Source organism: Melospiza georgiana, chromosome 2 (genome assembly GCF_028018845.1).
Source record: "Melospiza georgiana isolate bMelGeo1 chromosome 2, bMelGeo1.pri, whole genome shotgun sequence".
Classification (NCBI taxonomy): domain Eukaryota; kingdom Metazoa; phylum Chordata; class Aves; order Passeriformes; family Passerellidae; genus Melospiza; species Melospiza georgiana.
Window position 1 is genome coordinate 62,734,618 of NC_080431.1, and position 24,666 is coordinate 62,759,283.

A 24,666-nucleotide genomic window follows, 5' to 3' on the forward strand; every position below is an offset into this window, starting at 1 on the left:
ACCTCATTGCAGCCTTCCAGTACTTAAAGAGGGCCTACAAGAAAGCTGGGGAGGGACCCTTTATGAGGCATACAGGTTTTAAACTGGAAGAAGATAGATTTAGATTAGATATAAAAAAGAACTTCTTTCAGTGGTGAGGCACAGAACAGATTGCCCAGAGAAATTGTGGATGACCCATGCCTGGAAGTGTTCAAGGCCAGATTGGATTGAGCTCTGAGCAGCCTGGTTTATTTGAAGGAAATTGGACCTGGATGATGTTTAAGGTCCCTCCCAGCACAATTCACTCTATGACTCTAAGGTAAGTGACAGGGTTCCTGCCTGTGCACAGAAGAGCGGGACACAAGCACTGCTGCTGGACCCAGGTCTGTCCTGGCCTGAGTGCTGAGGCCTCACCACGGAGCCAGCTGGTTAAGGATGGACATGGGTTGGTCTGTAGTTCCTCTGTGGAAGAACTGGCACAGTACAGCCTTGCAGAGGGGATAAATAGGCTGCTGCATGTTGCCTGCTGTTAATGTCTGCAGAGCTTCACTCCTTAATTTTGCCACTCTAGGGCTGCATCTGCTTCTGACCCAAGATTCCCCACTGGGGTGCCTGGGAATCACTGCGCTAGGAGGGAGCTAAGCAGTATCCAAGTTTCATTAGAAAGCATCTCTCTAAGCTAATACAACATTATGTCTGTTGGTCGTATTATTTGCATAAATAAAAGTTTTATTATTGGCACTATTAATTTTAATATCCTGCCACCTAAAACCTGAGGAATTAAATTAACAGAACTTGAAAAAAAGACTTGAAGTTACAGTCACACAGAAGATCAACCACAGTTATGGAAAAGAAGGGCTTGCACTCACCACGCCATCACTGCTATGTAGTTTGATATCCATCTGGGAAAGCGCTTCAATATTCCCAGCTTGTGCTTTAATATTAATTCCTCGTGGTGCATCCATGCTCAGAGATCGAGTTGGTGATTCCAGCCTAAAAGTAGGAGCAGAAAATTGGACAGTACCACAATCTCATACGTTCTTTTATTTTAGAAAAATAAGTAAACATTGAACAAGCTCTTGCAGGCTCCGAAGTCATACAAAAGATGCATTTTTCCTTTCCTTCAGGCAGACTTGAAAAAGGAGGCAGCTATATTGAAAACCAACAAAGCATCCCAAATGAAAATACAGATCAATTCATAATACAAATGCAAGGTATTATTTCATACATAACTGCAGATTATTTCAGTATAACAGTAACCTAATCTATTAACCTGAAACCCAGTTTTACATTAGTTTCAATTTGTTTTCATTTTTGACATAATAAGACATTGAAATAAATACAATTAATACAGTCTGTAACTTTTAAAAATCAACAAGATTTTGGACACTGCAATTAGCTAGAGCAAGATTCACTCTTCGTGTGTGTGTGTTGTTTAACTAGATGACATCTGAAACTTAAAAACTGTTAATTTGAAATAAAAATTATACAGTACAACAAACAGGGAGTTGCAAACCCTGCAGTGCCACAAGATGGCAGGAAGGCACTGTATTATCTGAGTAATCACCTCGTCAGATCAGCTGTGCACGAATAATAATTTTTATTTTTCAAAGAGATAAGGCTTTGTTTCTTCACAATTTTGGTATCATTTCCATGTTAAGTAGAAGGGATAGAAGTACTAACTAAAAATCATGAGAAGGAAAGAAAAAACCCAATCCTAGCAAAAAGCTAGTGATTATGTTGCTTCTTTTGACCATTACCTAGAACTACTTCATCTGGAGGCACTGCAGGATCAGAATTGATACCTATTAGGTTTTACTTATGAATATTCACTCACCCTTCCTGAAGACACCAGCCAATACTAAACAGGTGAATATGAGGCTAGAGAAAGTGAGACAACTGTGGCCCTTGTTTACATGTGCTGGTTTTCCTATTCTCTGGACACATACCAAGGAGTGTGGGCTGCATCCACACTGCAGAACACAGACACACTTGTTCCCAAGCCACTGTGTTTTCTAGAAATGCAGAGGGTTGTGTGTGTGTGTGCTTGCACTCCCAGCAGTTGTTGTGCTGGCTCCACAGGTGCTCCACAGCTGCCAGACCGGGCGAGTGGAAGCTGTGCCCAAGTAGGTCCTTTTCTGGGAATGCATTGTGTAGTGAGTCCAGACTCTGACTGCCAATTATTGGCAGGAATTAGCTGTCTAATTTACTGAGACTCAAGTCTTCATTTTCTTTTTGTTTTCCTGTTACTTCATTAAAACCAGAATATAAAAGAAGACAGTTCGTGTTTGTGTGAAAGTTCAGTTGTATTTTTGAGTTCTGAAGAAGCTAAATCCAGCTGATAACTTAAAACCTAAATCCATGATATCTAAGCACAGTCACTGAAACTTCATTTTTTATCCTCAAATCTGAAAATAGCTCAAGCAATATTGCCTTATCACTGCTGGCCAGAGTTAGCAGAAGATTCTATCTTCTCTGATCTTGAAAGGTCCCTTCCAACCCAAACCATTCCACGACTTTACATTTCTATGATCTGCTTCTCCCTGACACCTCCTGGCTGCATCACCTTCAATTAGTTTAAACTCCAGACTGATAAATAAATGAAATACTAACAATGGGTAAATGCATCATGGCCCCATATTGAGACCATATCCACAAGACAATTTAATGCCTCACCCCATGAACCTGAGACAGCACAAACTTCAGTCCTGATTATGCTGTGTACCAGGTCATGAGAATAAGTTCTGAATCAGACAACCAATATAGTATTAGTAATCTTTATTATGCAGAGTTTGGAATTTAACAACTTTTATATGAATTTTTGCTTTAGATCTCTAAATTTATATCTCTATGAAATAGAAAATCAGCTCTTCCTTGAGTGATTAATGTGGGTGGTCTGCTTCATGAGAATATTTTTCAGGGCACATTTGTATGCATTATATACTGAAAAATTAAAAAAGTTTCTATTTTCAATCTTTAAAATTTAATGTATTTTCATAAATTAGTGTCAAAGTAGTTAAATATAACTTTGTCATAGTTTGTCTTAACAAAAAGCTTTAAAGTCTGAAATACCTCATGTTCCTTTGTAATGCATTTCACCTACATAAGCAAACTATATGTAGGCATAAATTTTTATATTTAAACTCCATTAAATATCACAAGACAGCAGACTGGGACAAAACTTCTGAGAGTATATCAGACCTGGACTTTAAAAAGCAATCAAACACAAGAGAAATATTTCTTACTTTCTACAAAAATTAATGCTGGCACGAAGCCTACAGACTTCGGAAGCACTTAGATTTATGATATGACATACACATAATTTGAATTACATGGCAGAATTACATTTGCTATATTAATCACAAACCTAAATTTCTGCTGTTTATACAGGTCCTATTTCTAGATTAACTCAGCCTGGATTTGCCTAATTAAGCACGTCATTGAAGATTCCTGGCAATGCAAACTGTTGTGAATCAGTGATGTGAACTGTAATATGTGAGATCCTAGCAAAGGCAAGAGTCAATAACACTAATGACGCATTTCTTTGTACAGTATTCTAAGGTTTGGTGTCTAAAGTCCAGATGCACTCAAAGGGAAATGGGCACCTAGTGCAGAAACAGCCTAAGTCGAACTTTGACTTTGAATGTCCCTTCTCAGTCCCCACACTGATGTGCGTCTCTCAGGTGTCCTGGCAAAAGAAGAATCCCGTTTGTTTGCAAATGATGGAGGCTGCTTGGAGAGTAAGAGGGAAGAAATTAATTGTCTTAAGAGTTTTTGGTCACTTTATAATGTTTGAATTTGTGCATTAGAATGATGACGGAATATATTGGTACCAGTCACTTTATATTTTTTTTAAACTTACAGACACATGAATTACATTTAAGAGGATGAAGTAAATGATCTTTTCCATCTAGGGGAATTAATCTATGTAATGTGCTGTCCTAAATGTGACATCTGTCACAGCCTCTATCTCACTTGGGAAGATGGATTCTGTACTTATGAGTAGCTTCTAGGTACTGCAGTAGCTGCCAGGGTCAATTAGCAAGGGGTGCGGTGCAAGAGAAATTGATCTGGGCAGCATAATATTTGATGCCAAGGACCTGACAGCCCATTATGTGTGTCCTGAGGAGAACTCTGGACTAGGTGTTGCCAACTGGATGCCCATAAAGGTTGGAGCACATCAGGTGTTCTCCACGAGACCACCTGATGTGTTCAGAATACTTTAACACAAACAGTTCCACAATGAAAATCAAGATGTGGAGAACTCACAGGCCTTTGGGAGATTTCTCTCCCAAGCATGTTTCTAATTTGAATTTAGAAACTCAAGTACACATACCCACAGATTGTACGGCAAAGCAAGCCACACCTGGGCCCACTTGCAGAAGAGTTACTTTGCCTTCACCCTGATCCCTGTAGCCTGAGAAACTGCACCATGTCAGCTTCTGAAAGCCAGGGAAGGGTGAGGGAATAGGTGGTCCCTGGTAATATTTTAGACCTGTCATTTGCTGTATATTGGTTCTCCACAGTCCATTGCAATTGATTACAGCAAAGATAATATTTACTTGTTGGTAAGAGTTCCAGCAGTCAACTATACTGTCTTGTCTGGCAGCCAAAGAAATTTGGTGCTGATCTGTGCTAAATAATTCATGAAGGCCTGTGTGAAAAAATATTCTGAGGGAACCTCGACAGCATCCAGTCTCTGGATCTGAAACCATCCCAATAACCAAAAGGCTTGGAGATTTCCCTTTTCCTATAAGCATGTTGCTAACTTGTGGAGATATAAGATCACCTGAAATTGCTCAGTTGGCTGTTAGGGAGGATGTGAGGGCAGGGACAGCCTGCAGCAGTTCTGGTAAAGAAGCAGGTGACACTGCCTGTGCATGCTGCAGGAATATTGATCCTTTTTTCATCCTGGTCTGGCAGGAGTCAGAAGGATGCCTTACAGATCTTTTATGTACCACAAGGTGGTACTTAAAAGATCTGTAAAGCTAGTTCTAACACTGAAGAAAGAGTACCACAAGTTTCCTACTGCACTTTGGGGTTGCTTGACCCTTAGAGCAGGACTGAGGAACCAGCTTGCTCTTGGGTAATTGTTTATCCTTTCCTTCTGACCCCTTTTTGACCTTTCCAGCTCAGGAGTCATCATCTCTCCTGAATTCAATGGGAAGAGAATTCAGTGGTATGACCTTAGACAGGAGTTGTCCATCTGTAGGCATTCTTCCCAGCACCTGTCTGAGGAAGATCAGGATTACTGTAACTGGACTGAACAGGTCCAGGATCAACACTAGCTCTAATTTTGTAGTGAACCCAACAATTGTGCATCCCTGGAAGTGTCCAAGGTCAGGTTACACAGGGCCTTGAGCAACCTGGTCTAGTGGAAGGTGTACCTGCTCATGACAGGGGGCTGGAAATAGATGACTTTTAAGGACCCTTGTAACTCAAACCATTCTATGATTCTATAATCAAAACATCTTTCTCACATCATCAGGTAAGCAAGAGACCCTCATATACCTTTGGTGTGCAAAAAGAAATCCTGCCATGAACACCTACCCCAGAATTCATTTGACTTTGTAAAGGTTTAAGGGAAACAGAAATTAAATTATGATGATTAAACAATAAATAACTATAGTAATTTTTTATTAAAAATGACTAGAGGTCATGGAGCAAAGGATGAATAGAAAAGGCAAGAAATGAAGAGGAAAAAAATAAACCCTTGAGGTAAAGAGGGGAAAAAGGAAAATCTTTAACCTGTCAAGGAACTACTGTTTTGAAAGGCAAAAAAGCAACCTAGAGGATTCTGTGGGCTTAATTGGCCTTGGTTCTCTGTAGATGTCTGCTTTGATCCCTGCTTTTTGAATGTACGTTAACCTTTAAAAGGCAATAGGAGTATATTGACTTTTTGATTAGTCTGAAAGCAGTCTAACTCCCCGGCCATGCAGCTAGACATTGTAAGAGAGTAAACCACAGGCAGAGCATGCACCAGTCACACAGCAAAAAGAGATTGTCAGCATTTATTTATGGTGCAGTACATGCAATTTCAAACCATATCCTTTCTTTATGAGGAATCTGGATTCCTGTTGACACAAGCTGAGCAAAACTGGGCTGGAGTTCTAGAGGTGGAGAGTGAGCAGCAGGCATGGAGTAATGCCCACTGCCAATCCCCACCCATATTCACTTATCTCCCAGCAGCTTGCTGTTTTGAGGTCAGGTGAGTGGGGATGGAAATCAGGATGCTGCAAGAACATGATTACCCAAACTTGAGCATCTTGGTGTTCTGCCTTGTGGTTTTGGCTGCTTGCCAGATGGTCCAAAGGCAAAGAAGGACAAAACAACAGGACTGAGATCTCAGTCTCATTATAAGCCTCATTTCTGTATTTTGTAAAAGCATTTTCTTTGGAACAGCTCCTAAAATTACATCTCCTTGCAAAGAGGAAAAATGAGTTTCACAGCATATTCCATCAACTGTGTCTATCTTGAGAACACGGAAGCATCAGTATTCAACAGTAAGATGTGATAGCTCTTACTGAATGTCAAAGAATAGAAAATACTAATGACTCATTAAATCCTCTTCCCCGGTAAGTTTCTGCGTAATGAAAATATAGCAGTTACTTAGTCAAGCTTTAGCACAAAATTCTGATTGGACATAACTTCTATAAATCTTTCAAATGCTGACTGATTTTTCTTTCTAAAATGTCCCATTTTGCATCACACCTACTGAATTCCTTCATTAAGAGGTGGAATAATCACTTCCCACCTGGATGATATTGTCTTCCATATTGCCTTCATTCACTTTGGTATTCTAAGGCTGAACTTCACTGACTTAAACTAAATGAAACATAATGAGAAAAATTGACTGAAAAACTGCATCCATTTTTCCTTGTCAAGCCCATTAGTTGGTCAATGGTTATAATCTATCTCCCAATTTTTGTAGCTTAGTTCAAAAAAATGATTTTCCAAGGACTATTGCCTCTGGGACTTGCCTGAACTAGGATGCATATTCTGTTTTAGTAAGACCAATGTCAATATCTGCATCTCCTATATACTGAACACTAAGTTAATTTATTATTTATGCCACAATAAAATGTAATAGTCAAACCAGTATATTTTTAATGAATCAAAATTTAACAGCAATTATCTCAAAATTTAAAGTAAAGAACATGTAATAATTTTCTATCAAGTGAATCTGGCTCTTCCATTGCAGAAAAACCTACAGGAAAACTTAAGAGTAGCATGAGATACAGCTTAATATTAAAACTGTGCTTTCAACTTAACCATGCCAAAACTATTAGCTCAAATAAAGGTTTTGTGCCCGTAATAAAAAAAATCACCAGTCTCTTGTGAAAATAGAGAGAAGATGTCTGATAACACTGTAAGAAAACACACAGGGTACAAGTGAATTCAGAGAAACATACTATGAAAATATCTGTTTAGAGGCAAGTCTATGTACACAGAAACTCCATTAGAGAAAAAATATTTGGCTAGAATATAAGCAGCTGTTCATAAAGCACCTAATTTTTCCAGGAATTCCGAAGCTTTAAAAAGAAAATCTTCAGTGATCCTATGTTGTAACTTAAAGACTATAAAATGATAGAGCAATCTGTTCTAATTTGATTTTAAAAGTAACCTCTTTTTTTTTTTTTTTGGTTTTTCTGTTTATTGCTTAAATGCACTAATGAAAATGTCATTTTGGAAGGTCCATCATTTTGCCTCCAATCATTTGGAGATGGCTCAAAATGTGCTGTGCTTTACTGGCAGCTTGTAACACCTCTGACCTCTGAAAATAGACAGAAATGTCTATTTTCTGAAACATCCCAAATACTTTCATAACAGCAGAAGTACCCTGAAATAACTACAAAATGCTGTAGTAGGCTCTGCTTTTCTTGGTAATCTTCTTTCACCGGACAATCACATTCATGCACAAAGACAGTCATGAAACACAAGTCATTACTAATTGCAGTTCAGGCCTTGTGTATGGCATGTATAACACTGCTGCAGGATCCTTTCTTTCATGTTTATTAGACTCCCCTCCCAGAGGCCTCTCTTGGTAAGGCCTAGGAGCATTACTCAACCATTCATTACTCAACCATTTTAGGGCTGAGCTCTCATATCTGGAGGGTAAAAAAACCTCACTGAACCACTTTCATATTTCCCTTTCTTCTAACTCTTGGGAAGGAGTTTTCATCATACACAACACAGCTGGGCTTACTGAGCTTGGCTGGGGTGAAGGGGAGTCACTGTGAAATTACAAAATCATGGAATGGAGAAACAAAGAAATCAGATCACAAATACTCATTAAGCTCAAATAAGCAACCTATAGGGAATGCTAAAACAATCTAAAGCTAAAACAATCTTGTAATGACCTTTCGGAATATTGAGCAATGGCAGTAATGGATCTTAGATTCTTTATGCTTTTTATGTTAAGACAATCATTGTGAGAAAATAAAATCATAATTAATCAGATTCTATTGTATGTTTAATTTTCTGTAGATAAATTAATCCATTTATCCTTATTTATGCCTATATTTAAATAATTTTATCCATGGACTTAATATAAGCTTATAGCTCCAAGATCTTGGATTTGGAGGCAAGTCTGTTATGTGCCCCAGTGCTGCGTCAGGGTGTCCAACTTTTACATATTCCAACATCAGAGATGCAGGACCCAGGAAATCAACCTGGATTGTGTTCCTCTAATGACGTCTGTGCTAAGGACTCCATAACAGAAAAGCACTAACAATATAAGACTGTCTTATTCTGTTGTGTTTCAGACTGTGGGCAATCTGATGACTTCAGATTAGAAGAAAAGAGAGATTGTGCTATTTTTCTGATACATATTTGAATAATCATAAGCTTTAAGAAATAAGTCAGTTAAAGGAGGACATTGGAGATGAGTGTGCAGTGTAGGACCGAAAACCAGAAAAATGTTCAAAACAAGAATTACAGGACCCAAGGGAAGAACTGTAGGAGATAATAAATATAAATGTAGATACATGGGATGCACAGTTATCAAGACTGGTGTAAAAAAGAAATCTGAATTTGATGCAGAAGATATAGAGAAGGTTTTGAAGGAAGAAGATATTCAGAAACTTGATAGCAAGGAAAACACTTCGACTATTTGAAATTCTCCAAGTTTTTAGTGAGTGCAAGACAATCATGGATTTTTACCAACTAAGAAAGGATACTTCTTTTAGGTAAATATGATGTTGTCATGACTTTCCTGAAAAGAAAAAGTCATAGCATTCCAAGCTAATTATTAGCTTGGAAGGACTCATTACCTCATGCCTGATATCAAACAAGAACCAATAACTGGCAGCCATTTCTAATCCTAGTCACATGGTTATATAAACCATGATTAGCAATTTAGATGAATTTATGAAATACTAGGTTCCAAGTGGAAAGCTTTATTCTGCAACTTGAACATTTCCCAGCGCAGTGCCTGATTTCTTATGATGAATTTTCATTTCCTCAGACATTAACCAAACATGGTGTAGTTGGCAAGTGTACAATTCCTAAAGAAATGCCATTGATCCCCCATTCCTTCAAAATTAACAGAAGGAAAGAAGTAGTGCTAGAGCATAAATAATCTGCTCCGTTTTAGATATCTCTGTAAAATGCCCTCACAATACCTGTTGCCTTCCACCAAAAGTGATGAGATGCAGTACAGGTATCTGCGCCTAGATGTCCAAATAAATTTAATCGACTCCACCTGAACATCTACCCAAACAGTTGTAAACCCCTGGGGCCATGCTCCAGGAATGTTAGTTTCTGTGTGAGTGGCTTGTGGGAGGATCCCTTTCCACTTCAGTGAACGAATGAATAAATGATTTTGCTGGCAGAGAGAGGAGTATTCTATACCTGGATGGACATCTGAGATGCGTCTGCTTATTCTGGGATCACAGAGGTCCTCTAGCTTTGGATTCAGTCGCATGAATGCAGCCTAAATATGTAAGAGATGAATGGTAACCAGGAGTGTGTGCTGAACCATCAGCTAAATCACATGCATGAACAATGAAAAAACAATTTAGAATCAGCAAAAATGTTAGGCAAATGCAGATGAAGGGGTTTTTGTATGGTGCTCACTTTTTAGTGCTACTCCATATGCATAGGAAGCACCACTGATTTTTAAATAAATAAATCTACTGGGATTTTTTAAGCTCATTTTGACTTATGCTAAAAATGATCGAGGATAATGATCAAGGGCAGAACCCCAAAGCCCTGCATTCTTTTGGGGTGTCATTCTTAAATATTGGGAGTATCTGCTGCTCTTGAAGGTGTCAGCTGGCGTTTTCTTTAGCATGTTTTTCTTTAATTTACATAAACATTCTTAGCATAGTTTTATTTCTTGAAATAAAACACGTTCCAAGTTAGTTGAGTATTTATGTTGTAAATCTGAAATGCATGGCAGCAGATGATTCCAGTAAAGCTCAGTTATGAGATTTTGGATTCAAGGGAATTGTTCAGCATAAGCACAGCAGGCACTAACACTGTTTACAGCTTAGGGGGGATCTCTGTGCACAAGCACAATTACAAAGCCAGATTTGAATATCAGATGTTTCTAGCTCCCAAGGCTTTGGTTAACAGAACTTTTTTTTAATGTAAGCCACATAAAAGAAGTGCTCAAAGTTATAGGACAAATGCATTTACATGTTCTCTTAAATAAAGAACAAAACAGTTCCCAGTTTTAATGGCACTTTGAAAAGGCTCTAAAAGCAATTTAAAACAACATTTATAATGTATTCCAAAACACAGCAGATATGATTATCGCAGTGTACTTATTTGTTTATTAGTTCTCCATCCATTTTAAATATTGAGGTGTTTTTTCCTGTTTGCCTACTGTCACTCAATGCAGAGTCGCTGAAGGAATGAAGACTAAAGATAAGACTAAAACTTGATCAAAATAGAAGCCTCTTTCAAGACTGACAGTTGTGATGAAGAGTGGTAAGAGCTAATTCAAAAGAGGTCTCTGTGATGACCTCAATTTTATGATATGCTGACTCTCCAGGTAATTAAAAATGACCAAGGCCCCAGTGAATGTGATTAAATCTGGCACATAACAGATGTTTCCAGCACAGCTATCTTTTTCAAATTACTTTAATAATATTATAAAATAATGTCTTGTATTATAAAATTTTAATCTCATATAATAACAGCACTTGCATCATTGTTGTAAAAAATGGGGTTGGCATTTTCCTTATGAGTAGTTTCATAAAATTACCTTCCAGGCTGAAATTTGCCATGCCTTTCTTTTATATGATTCTCAAGCAATTTTTTATTAATATGCTGAAACATAGCAAGATTTCAAGTAACTGGAGTTCTTCAGTAAATGCTGTTTATAATGTCCACATGTTCTTCATGAAAACAAACACTCAAGTGAAGAGGCTTTGCTGAAAAGCAGGTCATGCCCTTTCCTTCTTGTGATTGTTAGTACAGTGGCTGAATGTGCCACACTGTCATCAGACTCCTCACAACTGAAGTATCACAACTCTGCACACAGTCCAAGGGAGAGGGGAAAGAGTGAGTAGCGATGGTGTACATGTGCAATGCATCTTGGAAAAGCTTCTCTTAGCAGGAAACGCTCCCTTTTCTTCTCCCAGTGTTTCCCACACCCACCTCCTTATGGTGGGTGTCTCCTGCTTCCTGCCTCCTCCTCAGTTCTCTTGATATATGTGCAGAAATGTATGTAGGTGAAAGATAATGTAAGGCATGATCTGCTCAACTCAGTATTACAGCTTGGACCAGCGACAGCACAATCAGGCTTACAAACAGGGCTCCAGGTGGTCACCTGCAAGGTGGTGTCTAAAACTGTGACAATCACTATCAAAGTTTTCACAGTGGTTTGTGCTCTGGTGGGATATGCTGTAATCACTGGTGACAAGCTCACTGTAGCAAACTCACTGAGCAGTCTGACATTGTCAGGGACCCAGTTCAACAGGTGCATTAATCATCACAGCTTTGCTCTTTGTGCTACTGACACAAGCAGCCATGGAAAATACTTAAACGACTGCCCCATGTTTCTGTTTCTACAGCAGCAACAACTTTTATTGGTTTTAATGTGTTGAGTGACATCTCTGAGAAACTGAGGCTTTAGGAAAGACATCAGCCCTGGGACTGGAGGAAGTGAAAGTTATTTATGACAGTGCTTGCAAAATTCTTTTCACTAACATTTACAGGAAAAATCACTGCTTACAAGACAACCAGATGTGATGTAATACACAAGACTTTGCTAAAAGAGTTTTTTTAAAATATCCAAGTCAGAAATGCTTCTGAAAAGATGATCAACATGACGCCCTGTACTATCCAATCCTTCTAAACGACACCTTTATACACATTTGAGTTCATCAGATGAATGGAAATAAATTCTTGAAAGCTTCCAAAATAGATATTTTATGGTGTTTTTAGTTAACCTGATTACAAAAAGTATATGAATGCAAATTTATATCCATCAAATTAAAGCCAGGGCTCATAAAATCACACTGCAGTAGAAATATCTCACTAGTCATGGAGCAGAGGTGCCTTGCAAACACTGAATCATAACCTTATTCCTACTTTCTATTATGTAATTCAATCTCTTCTGACTGACTGGGCTTTTGATTTTCATAATGAATGCAAATCAAAATGACTTTACGTCAATTGGTTAGAATGTATTTTTAAGCAATTAGCATGCAAGCATTAGTATTACAAATATGATTAAACAATTATTTGGCAAATGCTTTTCCCCTGGTTGCCTTCTATACATTTCTCTACATTTCCTTCATAATTCTTACTCATACAGCCATAAAGCTCGACAAATTCAGTTTCCAGCTTTCCCTCTTATTACATAGTTCAACCATAGCAAATACTTCAGGTGCAAAAGGAAAAAATAATATCAATGGGGACTGGAAAGGTTAAAAATAAGACTTCAGAAAGAATCTGAGAGAAGTAGAAACCGTAACTACATCAGTAGTTATTGGATGCCACAGAACAGATGTAAAATTAAAGGGTGTATGTCAATTATGAATATATAGACAGGGAAAAGTCTACCATTAGTACAGTAATCTAGCCTAACCAGATACCTAGAAACCATACAATTGGCGTTCAAATTATCAAAATTCTGTAACATGTCAGTCACATACCTGTATATATATATTTTTATGCTTTTAAGTGTTGGACAGATATTTCAGTTAAATATAAAATAATGCTTCCTTAGTTACACATTTGAAGTTTTATTTAATACCAATATGAAACATTTGTTTAGAATACATCAGTTTCCCTGGGGAATATTGAAATATTTTCAGTATATACCCATAAACCATTAAATATACCCATATTCTGGTAACATATATCTCTCTCTATAAATTTATAATCATACTCTGCAAAAGTTGGCTCTCTGGAACAGTGATATCATTCCTGCTATAGAGCTTCCCAAAATCAAGAATAGTGGAATGATGTGGATCATTCTGAACTTGGATGTAAACCCTCAGTTAAAAGACAGTCTGAATACCACAAGCTGAGTGTACTAAAAGTGATTTCCCACAAGATTTGTGCTCAGAAGGCACAGTTGTTGGCAGTCAGACAGCCATACACAGCAAATATGAGAACAAAGATAGTACTAATTTGTAAGCGTTATATTCATTATTCATAGTATACAGTTAGATGATAAATGGAAAAATGCCACATTTGTAAGCACATTTTTTTAAGTTTGGGAAATGCAAATGCTCAGCTCAGAAACATTGTTTTGAGATTTAAAGAGTTTTGCTGATCCACTGTTTTCCCTTAGAAAACCAAAAGCCATGTAGATCACAAGAAGCAAATGGTAAAAAAATGACAAAACTATGTATGAACTCCATGTTATTCAAGGATACAAAAATTTAGGAGGAATGCAGGAATAGGCTAAATAACATTCTAAGCTGTTTTAAGTTATCAGAAAAGTATGTTAGCATCAGACTGGAAAAATGTCTAAAATTAGACACCAGTTTTCACAGAGAATATTATTTGATAATAAGGGATATAAAACATGACATGAAACTCGGGATAATATCAGAGGAGGCTATTTCCAGTGCTTAACATGGAACCTGGGGAAAAGATAGCATATAGGCAACTGTTATAAATGTCTCTGTCTACGGCATCTAGTTCTAGTTCCAGTAGTTGCTGTTGCAGATTTTTGACCTACATTTTAGGTCACAAGGTATGTGTCTGAACAGGAGCTTTCCTAATTCTGTTTAAATTCAGGTTTTTCTGGGAAGGAAGATGTTAAATCTCTGTTTTCCATTAAATCTTTGCTGTGATCCAGTTCTAGGTATCAGCTAAATAAATTCTTAGGAAGCACCAGGAGACCCGACTGAGGCAAGTTCTCAAGGTGCCAAATACATACCAAAGTCCAAGCCCTCACAAAGAGCCATGGAAAAGACTACAAAATAGCTTGGCAGGAATAAAGAGCTGGATCATAGCAATCACTGACATATTTCTGTTCTCCCTATGACAATTGCCTGTTTTCAACCAGGTGCCTCCTCAATGGTATTTGTCAGGGAAGGACATTTCCTGGATATATCGAAACCTCCCTGGTGACTCTCAACATGTCTTTGAGATGTCTGTTGGATGCTTCTTACATGCAAGGCCCCATTTAAGGTGTCCATTACCAAATTTTGTAAATGAAAACTAGGGATCTTACTTAGATATAGGAAGTCCATTAAAGGAATTAAAAAGTAGGCAATGCTATTTTAAACTTAGGAAAACTACAATCTTGAAATGTAGGTTTTGTTGTTTTAATTCTTCCTACCAGTTGGAAGTAAGTGCGAGCACATCTCTTTTTCTTTATGAGTGAGTCAAAAATTGTATCTTTTAGACTGAAAAGGACTCTATAATTTTCCTTCAAATTGCAAATGAAAAGACAGTCACTGACCACAGTATAATTGCACTGCTCTATCTCAATAAGTTAGCTATAAAAAGACACGTTTGTTCTAACACACACATCTCTTTGTTTCCAAAAAAGCAGTCTATCTTGAAATTCCGCATTTGGACAAAAAAGCCAGCAGAATGTATAATTCAGAGGCCATTTGTATCAGCTTTGTTTGAAATCCTACTCTAAATCTGAATGACAAAGAATGTGGCCCCCATTCATATGACACGAGCTGAAAAATTACAAGCATTAACAGCTTTCCAGTCATCTCCTTGAAACCTGCAACTCCATTTGTAGCGGATAGGGTTTCTCAAAACACTGCTCCCCACATTTAATGCTGCAGACCATGGCACCTTATAACACATTCATCCAGCATATCACATTCACATGGCATAGCACAACCACTGAAGGAAAAATAAAGGGAAAATAGCAGAAGATTAATAGATGGTGAAAGTGTGGAGATAAGGCTAAAGGTAAGCAAATATATTATATTAACTATAACTCTGTGCTCACTACACTAATCTGGAAAGGAAGCATCTTCAAATCTGAAATAGGAAAGTCATACTTAAAACTGCATTTTAAATTTTCATATTGAAGTACTTTTCAGTGGGTAGGTACCTGTATTTAACCGTGTGGAATGAAACAGATTATTTGTGAAGCATTATATAAATTTTCTTGGTAAATTTGTCTGAACTCCTTCACAACAGAATGCATGAATTTTGCGTATGCTGACATTTAAGGTTACCCTTGAAAGTAACCTTTCTCCAGCTTGACAAAATGGTCTTCTCTGCCTACATCTTCATTTACCATCTGCACTGCCGACCAGCACATTTCCTTCTTAAACCTTCCCAGAATCCCTTCATGAAAATATGAAATTATTGCCATCTCTGCTTTCAAACTTGACACTGATTATGACAGAAAAAGAAAATAAATTAAAGGACTGAGGCATCCTGAACTTCTCTGGGTAAAGGCCTACCAGGAGAGGAGAGAAAAGAGGGATATTTTACAAGGGCATGAAGTGATAGAGCAAGGAGGAAAGATTTAGATTAGATACTGGGAAAAATTTCTTTGCTGTGAGGATAGTAGGTCACTGGAACAGGATGCCCAGAGAAGCTGTGGATGGTGGAGGTGTCCAAGGCCAGGCTGGGTGGGACTCTGAGCGGCTTGGTCTGGTGGGAGGTGCCCATGGCAGGAAGGGTTGGACCTTGATGATCTTTAAGGTCCCTTCCAGCCCAAGCTATTCTATGCTGGCACAAGTGAGTGGTGCATGCATTGCACAGCCTCATGCCCACAAAATCAGTTTTCTTAGGGTTAAGCTAACTCAGTTTCTAGCACAGGTGTTTAGCAGCTCTGGATTCATGTCAAATACAGTCACAAGTGTGTCAGTGGCCATGTCACTAGTTCCCAGACATCACAATAATTACTAGCAAACTTCTGTTAATTCTGGAGAAGTCTGTACTTCCCCCTATTTTAAGTTAATCGAAGACAGAACTGAGTGGGATTTTATGTATTACATTTGAGCTCTGCTAACAAATTGCAACATTCCAGATCAAAATAGTTGTTTATGGTTGACAAACACTAAAGAGGTAAATTCATTAATAGAGGAGAACTTTAGGAACACTTTGAATTAAGCTCAGTGTTTTCCTTCCTACTTTATCCTATTTGAAAAAGAGGCAGAAAAATTATACTAACAATAGTTGTATATAGTCAGAAACATTGCAATTGTTGTTAAACAAAAGTGCAAATAAGAACTTATAATGTAACAGTTTATAACAGATGTAGAATATAACTATATTAACCCTATTAAAATATTAATTGATTATGAATTTGAAGCAATGTAACAACCATGGAAAATAATAGATACATATCCAATCAAAATTTGCAGAGAGCTTCGTGATTTTGCAATTAAGAAATTTGATTTCCTACTTCACTGAAGTTGAGATAATCACAGAAAATTTCAAATTTACAACATAATGAATCCACTTCCTACAAAACCAGACAATGTACGCTTAAAATGCAGAATATTGGTCAAAGTCTCTCACTTCCAAATTCTACCATAACAGAAGAAACACATTTTTGAAAGTGGACATCAATATGTTAAAATTATGCCTTGAAATCATAAATGTCTTCAAATGCAAGCACAAGGTAAAGTAAATCTTAAATACAAATGAGATAATCAAAATCATTATCTTAACAGTCTCTCTCTCTCATTTGTCATTCTCAATTTGAAAATTCAATCAACAAGATACAGACAGTGTTTTTGAAAGCTTTCATCAGCCTCCACTACTCTCTAGTAGTTATCCCTATTGGAGAGGAAAACTAAAAAGAGAAATTATGACAAAAAAGAAGCAAACTGCCAAGGTATGAAAGGACAGAAATCCAATTGTTAAAGATATCCTCTTTCATTTCAAACCCTTCTTTGAACTGGCGTATAAATGAAAGATAACATGTTCAAGAAGAGAATATAATTTGACTTTATTACCTCATCATAACCAGCATATTATACACTAATTTGGGATACTCAAAACTAAATAGATTAATGCAAAAAAAAGCCTATCCTTGAATTAAGTAGCTCTGAAACATACAAAGTACTTAATTATGATTTTCTCAGCCCAAACTGCTTTTTAGTAATTTTTGATGGTTTTTTCTTGATTTCACTTCTTTTCACCATCGTGTCTGAAGTTACCCCAACCAATTTTTAATTCCCTTCATACATTAGAGCTTCATGCATTTCCAAACTTTTCTTCTTAGTCTGCTTCCTCAGATACTAGTTTTCAAAAACCTTGACTAATTACAGGTTGATGACCTACTACAGACAAGCAACTTATATTGTAACTAAGTAGAAAAAGTCATATTTCAAAGTCTTTCAAAACTGCAAAATAGAAGTTTACAGAAAAATCTTTCCACAGGGTTTTTAAATATATTCACCATCAGCAACAAACAATTCATAGTATAATTCAAAATTGCAGAACAATATGTATAATTTTCCTTCAAAATAATAACTTGTCACATAACCCAGAAAAAAAGTTATTAGCAATTCTGTGTTGAAAATCATGTGTTCAAAAAATGTGAATATTTATAGAAAATAATATTTACTTATTAGATTTATGTCTAAATTCTTACCTAAGCTGTTTAAAAGCTTCTGCTTTCACAAGTGGTGTTTCTACAGAATGTTCAAAAAGTGCCCCTTCAGGCCCTGCAAAAAAAAGCAAAAGATGAAAAAACATTATAATGTAATACCTCAAATATAACACAAAAATAGCAAGAGTGGTTTTTTTAATATGGCCATTTCAATGCTGGACATCAAGAGAACACATGTTAAGAATTAAAAGACGATTAAAATACAGCTATGTTATTACCATTGCAGTATTGGTTGGACAGATACAATATAGAAGTAATGTAAATGTACAGCTTTAAAGTATTAAAATGGTCTGAAGACAGATAAATTTTAAACTACTTACAGAAATAAAATAAATAAATAAGATTTATACAATGTAACTTTCAATATAGTCAATAGAGATAATTAAACCCATACAAAATCTTTGCAAATGCTACAGTCCTAAATAATCATATTCATTTTAGACTGCTCCTGCATATCACAATTTCTGTCATATAGCTTTATCAAAGATTCTCCCCTATTTACAGGCAGACTTGCTGAATATGAAATGGTGTTTCTGCAAGCAAGATGTTAATGACTATGGGATCAGACAGTTTACACCTTGATATATGTGTAGTTTCATTCCAAAGAGGAAGAAACAGTGGGCACCCAGCCTCACCAGGAGCCTGCTCAGGTCTCTGTTGCACCTGAAAATCTTCCAAGGACTTTGATTTCTGCTCTCCTGAGTATTAGCATTATTTCAGTGTCACCAACCCAGTGATCACCTTCCACCTAAGCGCCACTAGGATCAGGAAATCAGCTGACGTAGGACAAAAGCCCCTCAAGCAACAGAGGCAGCTCAGGAAAAGCAGCTGAACACCACCACCTACAGCAAGGGTGGAGCCTCTCAACTTCTGTGCCTTGGCTTTTTGAATGTACTCATCAAAAACTGGAGAGGTCTTAGATTGAGAGATCTTCTCTGGCTTTGAGGATTCATATACCTGAGCACTTTCCAGGTGAATATGTAGCAAGGCAATATGTTTTAACAGTTAGGATATTAGTCCAGGTGGTTTGTCTGGCTGCTCTTTATGCCATTACCCTCTGGAAAGAATTCTGAGCTGTAGAAATCCCTGCGTTAGGGATTTGGGCTCTGTCTAGACAGAGAATGGCAATGGAAGATTAAAAGGTATGGTGTAGATTGTATAAATGTGTATTAAATGTGGTATAAAGGGAAAAAGAGAATTAAAAATTGGTTGGGGCAACCTCAGAGAGCATGGTAAAAAGAAAAGAAGTGAAATCAAGAAAAAACATTAAAATTAATACATTGCTGAGATAACTGATAGGAAGACTGTCTCTTCATGAGGATTGCTGGAAAATTCTCAGGACGTCCTGAGAAGGCATAAAATGTGCTGCTTTTTGAAAAGAGTTTTAGCTGAAATCCTGATTTCCTAGAATGAAATCTCCTTGATGGAAGAGAAGAACACAAGATACAAGAATTACCATATTAAATCACTTCACCACTTTGAGCAATCATTGATTTACTAAGCTGGAATTTACATTTTATTTAGCTGTTGATACTCTTATAAATTTAAATAGATTAATTTTTTCTGTAAATTACAAACTGGCATGAATACAATACTGGAAAATATAAAATTTATTAATTCAGACAGACCATTAACCCTGCTTCATTAACATTTCAGTTCATGTTCATTAACACTGAGAATATTCTGCAGCTTAAGGAATTAAAAATGTTTATCAGAAAATGCTAATTTGATACAACTAAGATATTTTGCAGGGATATACTGATACAACAGAAGTGCAGATGCAGCACCTGGGGACAAGATTTAGTGGTAGACTTAGCAGTGTTGGGCTAATGGTTCAGCTTGGTGATCTCAAGAGTTCTTTTCCAATGTAAGTGATTCTATGATCCCATGATTCTATAAAGCAAGGAAGTGGTTACAGAGATAGTATCAGTTTCATGGAAGTAGAGGCTAATGGAAGAAAGAGAACAGCAAACATCAGTTTTAATGTTCTGGGCGGTGGCCAGATGGTGTAAAATGGAATGAAAAGGCTTATTTCCATATTCTAGAGCCTTCACCTCTAAGCACGAATAAAACCTTGGCTTTAATATGAGTAAAGCTTCTTCATCAAACAGCATTAAGTTTTAACAGTATGCCACTAAAAGAAAAAATCTCAGGGCAACCTTTTTTGGAAAATGGTCCTAAATTGATTTTCTGTCTTCATTTCCTAGTTTAACTGTGATATGACTGTTACTATATTTACTATTTTTTAGGCTACTGTTTATAAAGATATTGTAATTTATTCCTAAAATACACAAGAACAAGATTCTAATTTTCTCAATGACAGGTTTGAAGCCAGCAAGATTCATTAACACCCCACGCAACCTATCAAGCGAGGACCATTTGCCTTCTCAAAGCCTAACAGAATGTTTACTCATACCCTCAAATTGCCTCCTACTTAACTTACCTTCTGAGCAGAAGTGTTTAAATTAAACACACACTGTCACATTGCACTCCAGCATTAGCTACGCAAACTGAAATCCTTTGCACAGAACAGAGCAAATACTCCAGGGGATTTTTATAAAAGACAAACAAGCAGAAGGGCAAGTAGTAAACTGGAGAAAGGGTGATAGAAATATGTTTCTCCATAAAAAAACTGATCCTCTCTGCCCTGCCAGCTTTCCTTTAAGGAAAAAAAGCGTAGGTATGGCACCTGGGGATGTGATTTAGAGGTGAATATAGCAGTGTTAGGTTTATGGCAGGATGTTAGAGATCTTCTCTAACCATTAAAATTCTATGTTTCTATGAGCCTGCCATGACGACATTATAGAACTAGTCAATACAGTTACAAGGTGGTTTCACTGTCACCAGTGCCAGCTGAATGTACAAAACCTTCCCAGAACAAAACATGGATGTTCAGTACTGCCACAGCAACATAATAAATGCCTGCAAAACACAGGTCCTTACTGAAATAATATTGAAGAGGATGCAGTTTTTGTCAGGAGCAGTAATTTTCACAAAGGGCTAAACCCAGCTTCAGTTTCATATACACCGAGATGTGTCTGTGATGTAGATGTCACAGATGAGCCAAAGGCAGTGCTTCTTTGCCTCCTCCTATGTCCTTACTGTCATCTGGGACACCCTTGTGTGTCCTGCCTGGCCTCCAGCTGCCACAATCACAGGAAGCATCTCCTGGAGATAAAGTGATACCATGTGGTGTCTCACACAGCCCAGGGTGTTTCACAGGCAGCTGGATGCTAATGTTTGAGCATGTGAGCTCAGCCTCTCTCCACTCTCCTCCAAGGGAGGTGACAAGCCCTGGAGCCCTCCCCAAAGCGGAGAAGAGCATTTGGTGGGCACAAGAGCTCTGCCCGGGGCCGGTGCCAGCGTCTCTCTGTGCTCCAGGGAAGTGTGACCGCCCAGACCTGCCAGCGACCCTGCAGGGTATCCGAGGCACGTTCCTGGCTGAGGCTTTCCCCAGGCATTTGCCCTTCCTTGATTTGCACTGTTCTATTCTACACAGGGGCCACAGAATGTCTGACTGAAATAGTATGAGTTGAAACATACTAATTGTAGGAAATTGTAGGTGTTGGGTTGGATTCTATTACTCTTAGACATTTACCTTTGTCTTGAAATATCACAAATCATACACATTTGCTGTCTGCTATACTATACTTTAGTTGAAAACTGTCAGGTTTTCTAAAAATCATTGCTGAGCTTTTCATCATTCACATAAATAAGGAGAAGTAACATCAAATAGTTCACTACACTGTACATAAAAAACTGCAAAATGTTCTTTGTGTATTTTAAGCCAAGGATTATCTATTTTTTATGGTATGAACTTTTCAAAATTTATTTCACATTGATTTAATTCTCTATCTAAGATGTTTAAAAATAGTCTCAGTATATATTAGTGTTACTAATTTATCCTTCACGCTAATAGTATCATTAAAATCACAATAATTTCTCCTTCATGCTAATAGTATCATTTAAATCACAATTTTAATAAATTAATTTGAAGCAAAGTAGGCATGAATCTCCTCTCACTTACATTAATTTTACACTGAAATAACCTCACTGACTTTAATGTATTTGCTTTTGAATTTTACTACAGTATAAAAAAAACCCAGGCAATGTGTCTTAGTACAATATCTGCTGAAGTAAATAATTATCAATGCACTGTAAAGATTAATATTGGATGAGTGAGTCATTAATATTAGCATAACAATTTCAACTCGTGTATGAATGATTTTTACTTACTTTGAGCAGAGACAGACCTTTTCCAAATCAGTTAACAATTATGCAGTTTTTCATATCTTTGTTAAACATGCTTTTCTATTAAAGTTTAGCATCCCTTGGGCAAACAATAATTATTTGATATGGTTTCCTGGTTAAACAAAGTTGTAATTTCAATTAGGTTAAAAAGTAAAAAACCTTAAGATAAGACCCTCAGGCGTAAACAAAATTTATTAACACAATTATTATAACTTAACTTTGGCTTTGAATCACTAATTGTACAGTTACTACCATATTTATAGTTTTGACAGTGAAATAATATGAATCTATTCATTGAAATGAAGACCTCAAGATTCCAGAGGACTAGTAATTAGGGAAGGCCAAACATGGCAGTGGCAATCAGGTAAAAAAATATTAAAAAATTAATTGAAAAGAAATTACAGAATAATTTCAATATTTCCTTTGATCGATTCTTCTGCTCAAAAAGAGAAATCACACCTTGATGTATCTATTTTAATGCCACCTAGAAAATGAAGGTTGACTTTATCAGGTTGTATGAAAGGAAGTAGCTTTTCATGTGATAACTTTGACATATTACTTTGTAAATGAGTGCTTCAGTTATTTGAAGAAACAGCCTAAGACAAACTTTTCTCTTGACAGGTGACATTTAAGATATACTACAAATATCTTCCTGTGACATATGTGCTACTCACAGAACAGAAATACAGTAGCTTTCACTTTGAAAGATAAAACCGTACAAAAATATCAGAGAGATATTTTTCTCCCTAAAGTTTTCACAGATCAGACCATTACTACTCAGAATGGAATACCTAGAATTTTTTCAGCTTCAGACAGTGAGCACTGGAAACATTAAATAATTCATAAAAAGATGGACCACTACAGTTCCAGCCATTAATGGCTTTAAAATAAAACACATATTTACACATTTTATAGAATATTTACACATTTTATATATATATATACACACACATATATAAATGTCTTAGATTAGAAAAAGGTCAGATTATCTTCATATTTCTGTTTCCTAATGAGGTAAAACAAGAACTTGCATTCACACATAATAACTTATTTAAAAATGCCGTTCTTATTGTGCCTTTCATTTGAGTGTTATCTGAGCATTTTTTAAACCATTACAAACCTGTGACTCGAAGCTTATCTGTGCCAATTACAACTTCATTTTCATCCACTGTAAAAAGTGGCTTTCCATCCTTTGAGTTGATCTGAAATTGCTGACTGTGGAATTCTACCATTTTAGGACCTGCAAAAGACAGTAGAATAATGGAATAATTTCATCATTTTTCTTCAATTTTATATATAAATTAATAATTTTAATTGGTGTGTTAACAATGTAGTGACTCATTTAAGTACACTGAAGGGCATGAAGCACTCAGATATTCTAAGGATAGTGAACTTATAAGTTCTGAAATTTGTTAAGTCTATTTACATGATATAATTTGTTGTTCAAAACCATGTCTTGGAGTCTTCCTTTGTAGTTGGGTTTCCAGGGAATCTAGAAAATCCCACACAAATTGATCCAGACTAACATTCATGTCCTTGGTGTTGAAACTGCTTTGATCAAATGAATCTATCTTTTCTTTTTCTTTTTTCTTTCTTTTTTTTTTTTTTTGAAACAGAAACTAATTATCAAAGTCTTTGCAGCATCATCCCTTTTCATTAGGGAGGCTCAAATGCTTTAAAATAACAAACATCCCATGTAAGAGCAGGACCTCAGCTCTTCGTAACAGATGCCAGTTTGGCTCCACTTATTTAACAAATGCTACTGATCATTTTCTTAAGGGTTTCAAGAAACTAAGAGAATATTTGCAATTGATTCTGGTATTCCAAAAATGAAAATAGTATGAGCAAGAGAGTCTGTGCATACTTCCAGATCCAAAATTCACTAAAACATCCTGTTTTACAATATTGGCTTGGTAAGCAGATAAAAATCAAACTCTTAATATTCCCTGTTCTAACAACCTGATCAATTAAAATTCACACCACATTGAGCCTGAATATCTATTACATAGAGTTGTCATCATAAATCTATGTTCAGAATTAAAAATTACAGAGAATGGTCAGTGCAGTTCAGACTCCTTTTCAGCAATTTTTAATAAATGTATTTCACAGACTATCCACAAGACCAAGAGGCACTGAACTGCTTCCTTCCCATTAAGAACCTGTTTTCCCATGTCTGCTCCCATAAATGTTAATATATTTCAGGTAGTAATTCTCAAAAGAAATGGGAATTTTTTTTTTTTTAGCTCTTATGTGAAAGGGGCATTAAATACATGCAGGCATTTGACAAATCTTGTTGGTAGCTGGTATGACAGAAGCACACCATGAGGCTCCATACATATTGCTTATTGCTTCACTCAGCAGATGTAAAACATTGATTTTAACTGTCCACCAAACACAAAGAAAGAGTTAGAGATGCCATAATG

General features: G+C 36.7%; 1 protein-coding gene across 2 annotated transcripts in view; it reads right to left on the minus strand.

Moving 5' to 3' along the window:
• The window catches only part of SGCG (sarcoglycan gamma), a 105,912-nt gene that overhangs the window by 4,198 nt on the left and 77,048 nt on the right, over nt 1-24,666 (minus strand). For both annotated transcript variants that reach the window (XM_058018733.1, XM_058018732.1), the window contains exons 6-8: nt 23,364-23,483; nt 17,975-18,047; nt 849-972 (exon numbers count right to left, since the gene is read on the minus strand). In XM_058018733.1, coding sequence (XP_057874716.1) covers nt 849-972; nt 17,975-18,047; nt 23,364-23,483 — 317 coding nt within the window. The remainder of the gene's footprint in view (nt 1-848; nt 973-17,974; nt 18,048-23,363; nt 23,484-24,666) is intronic.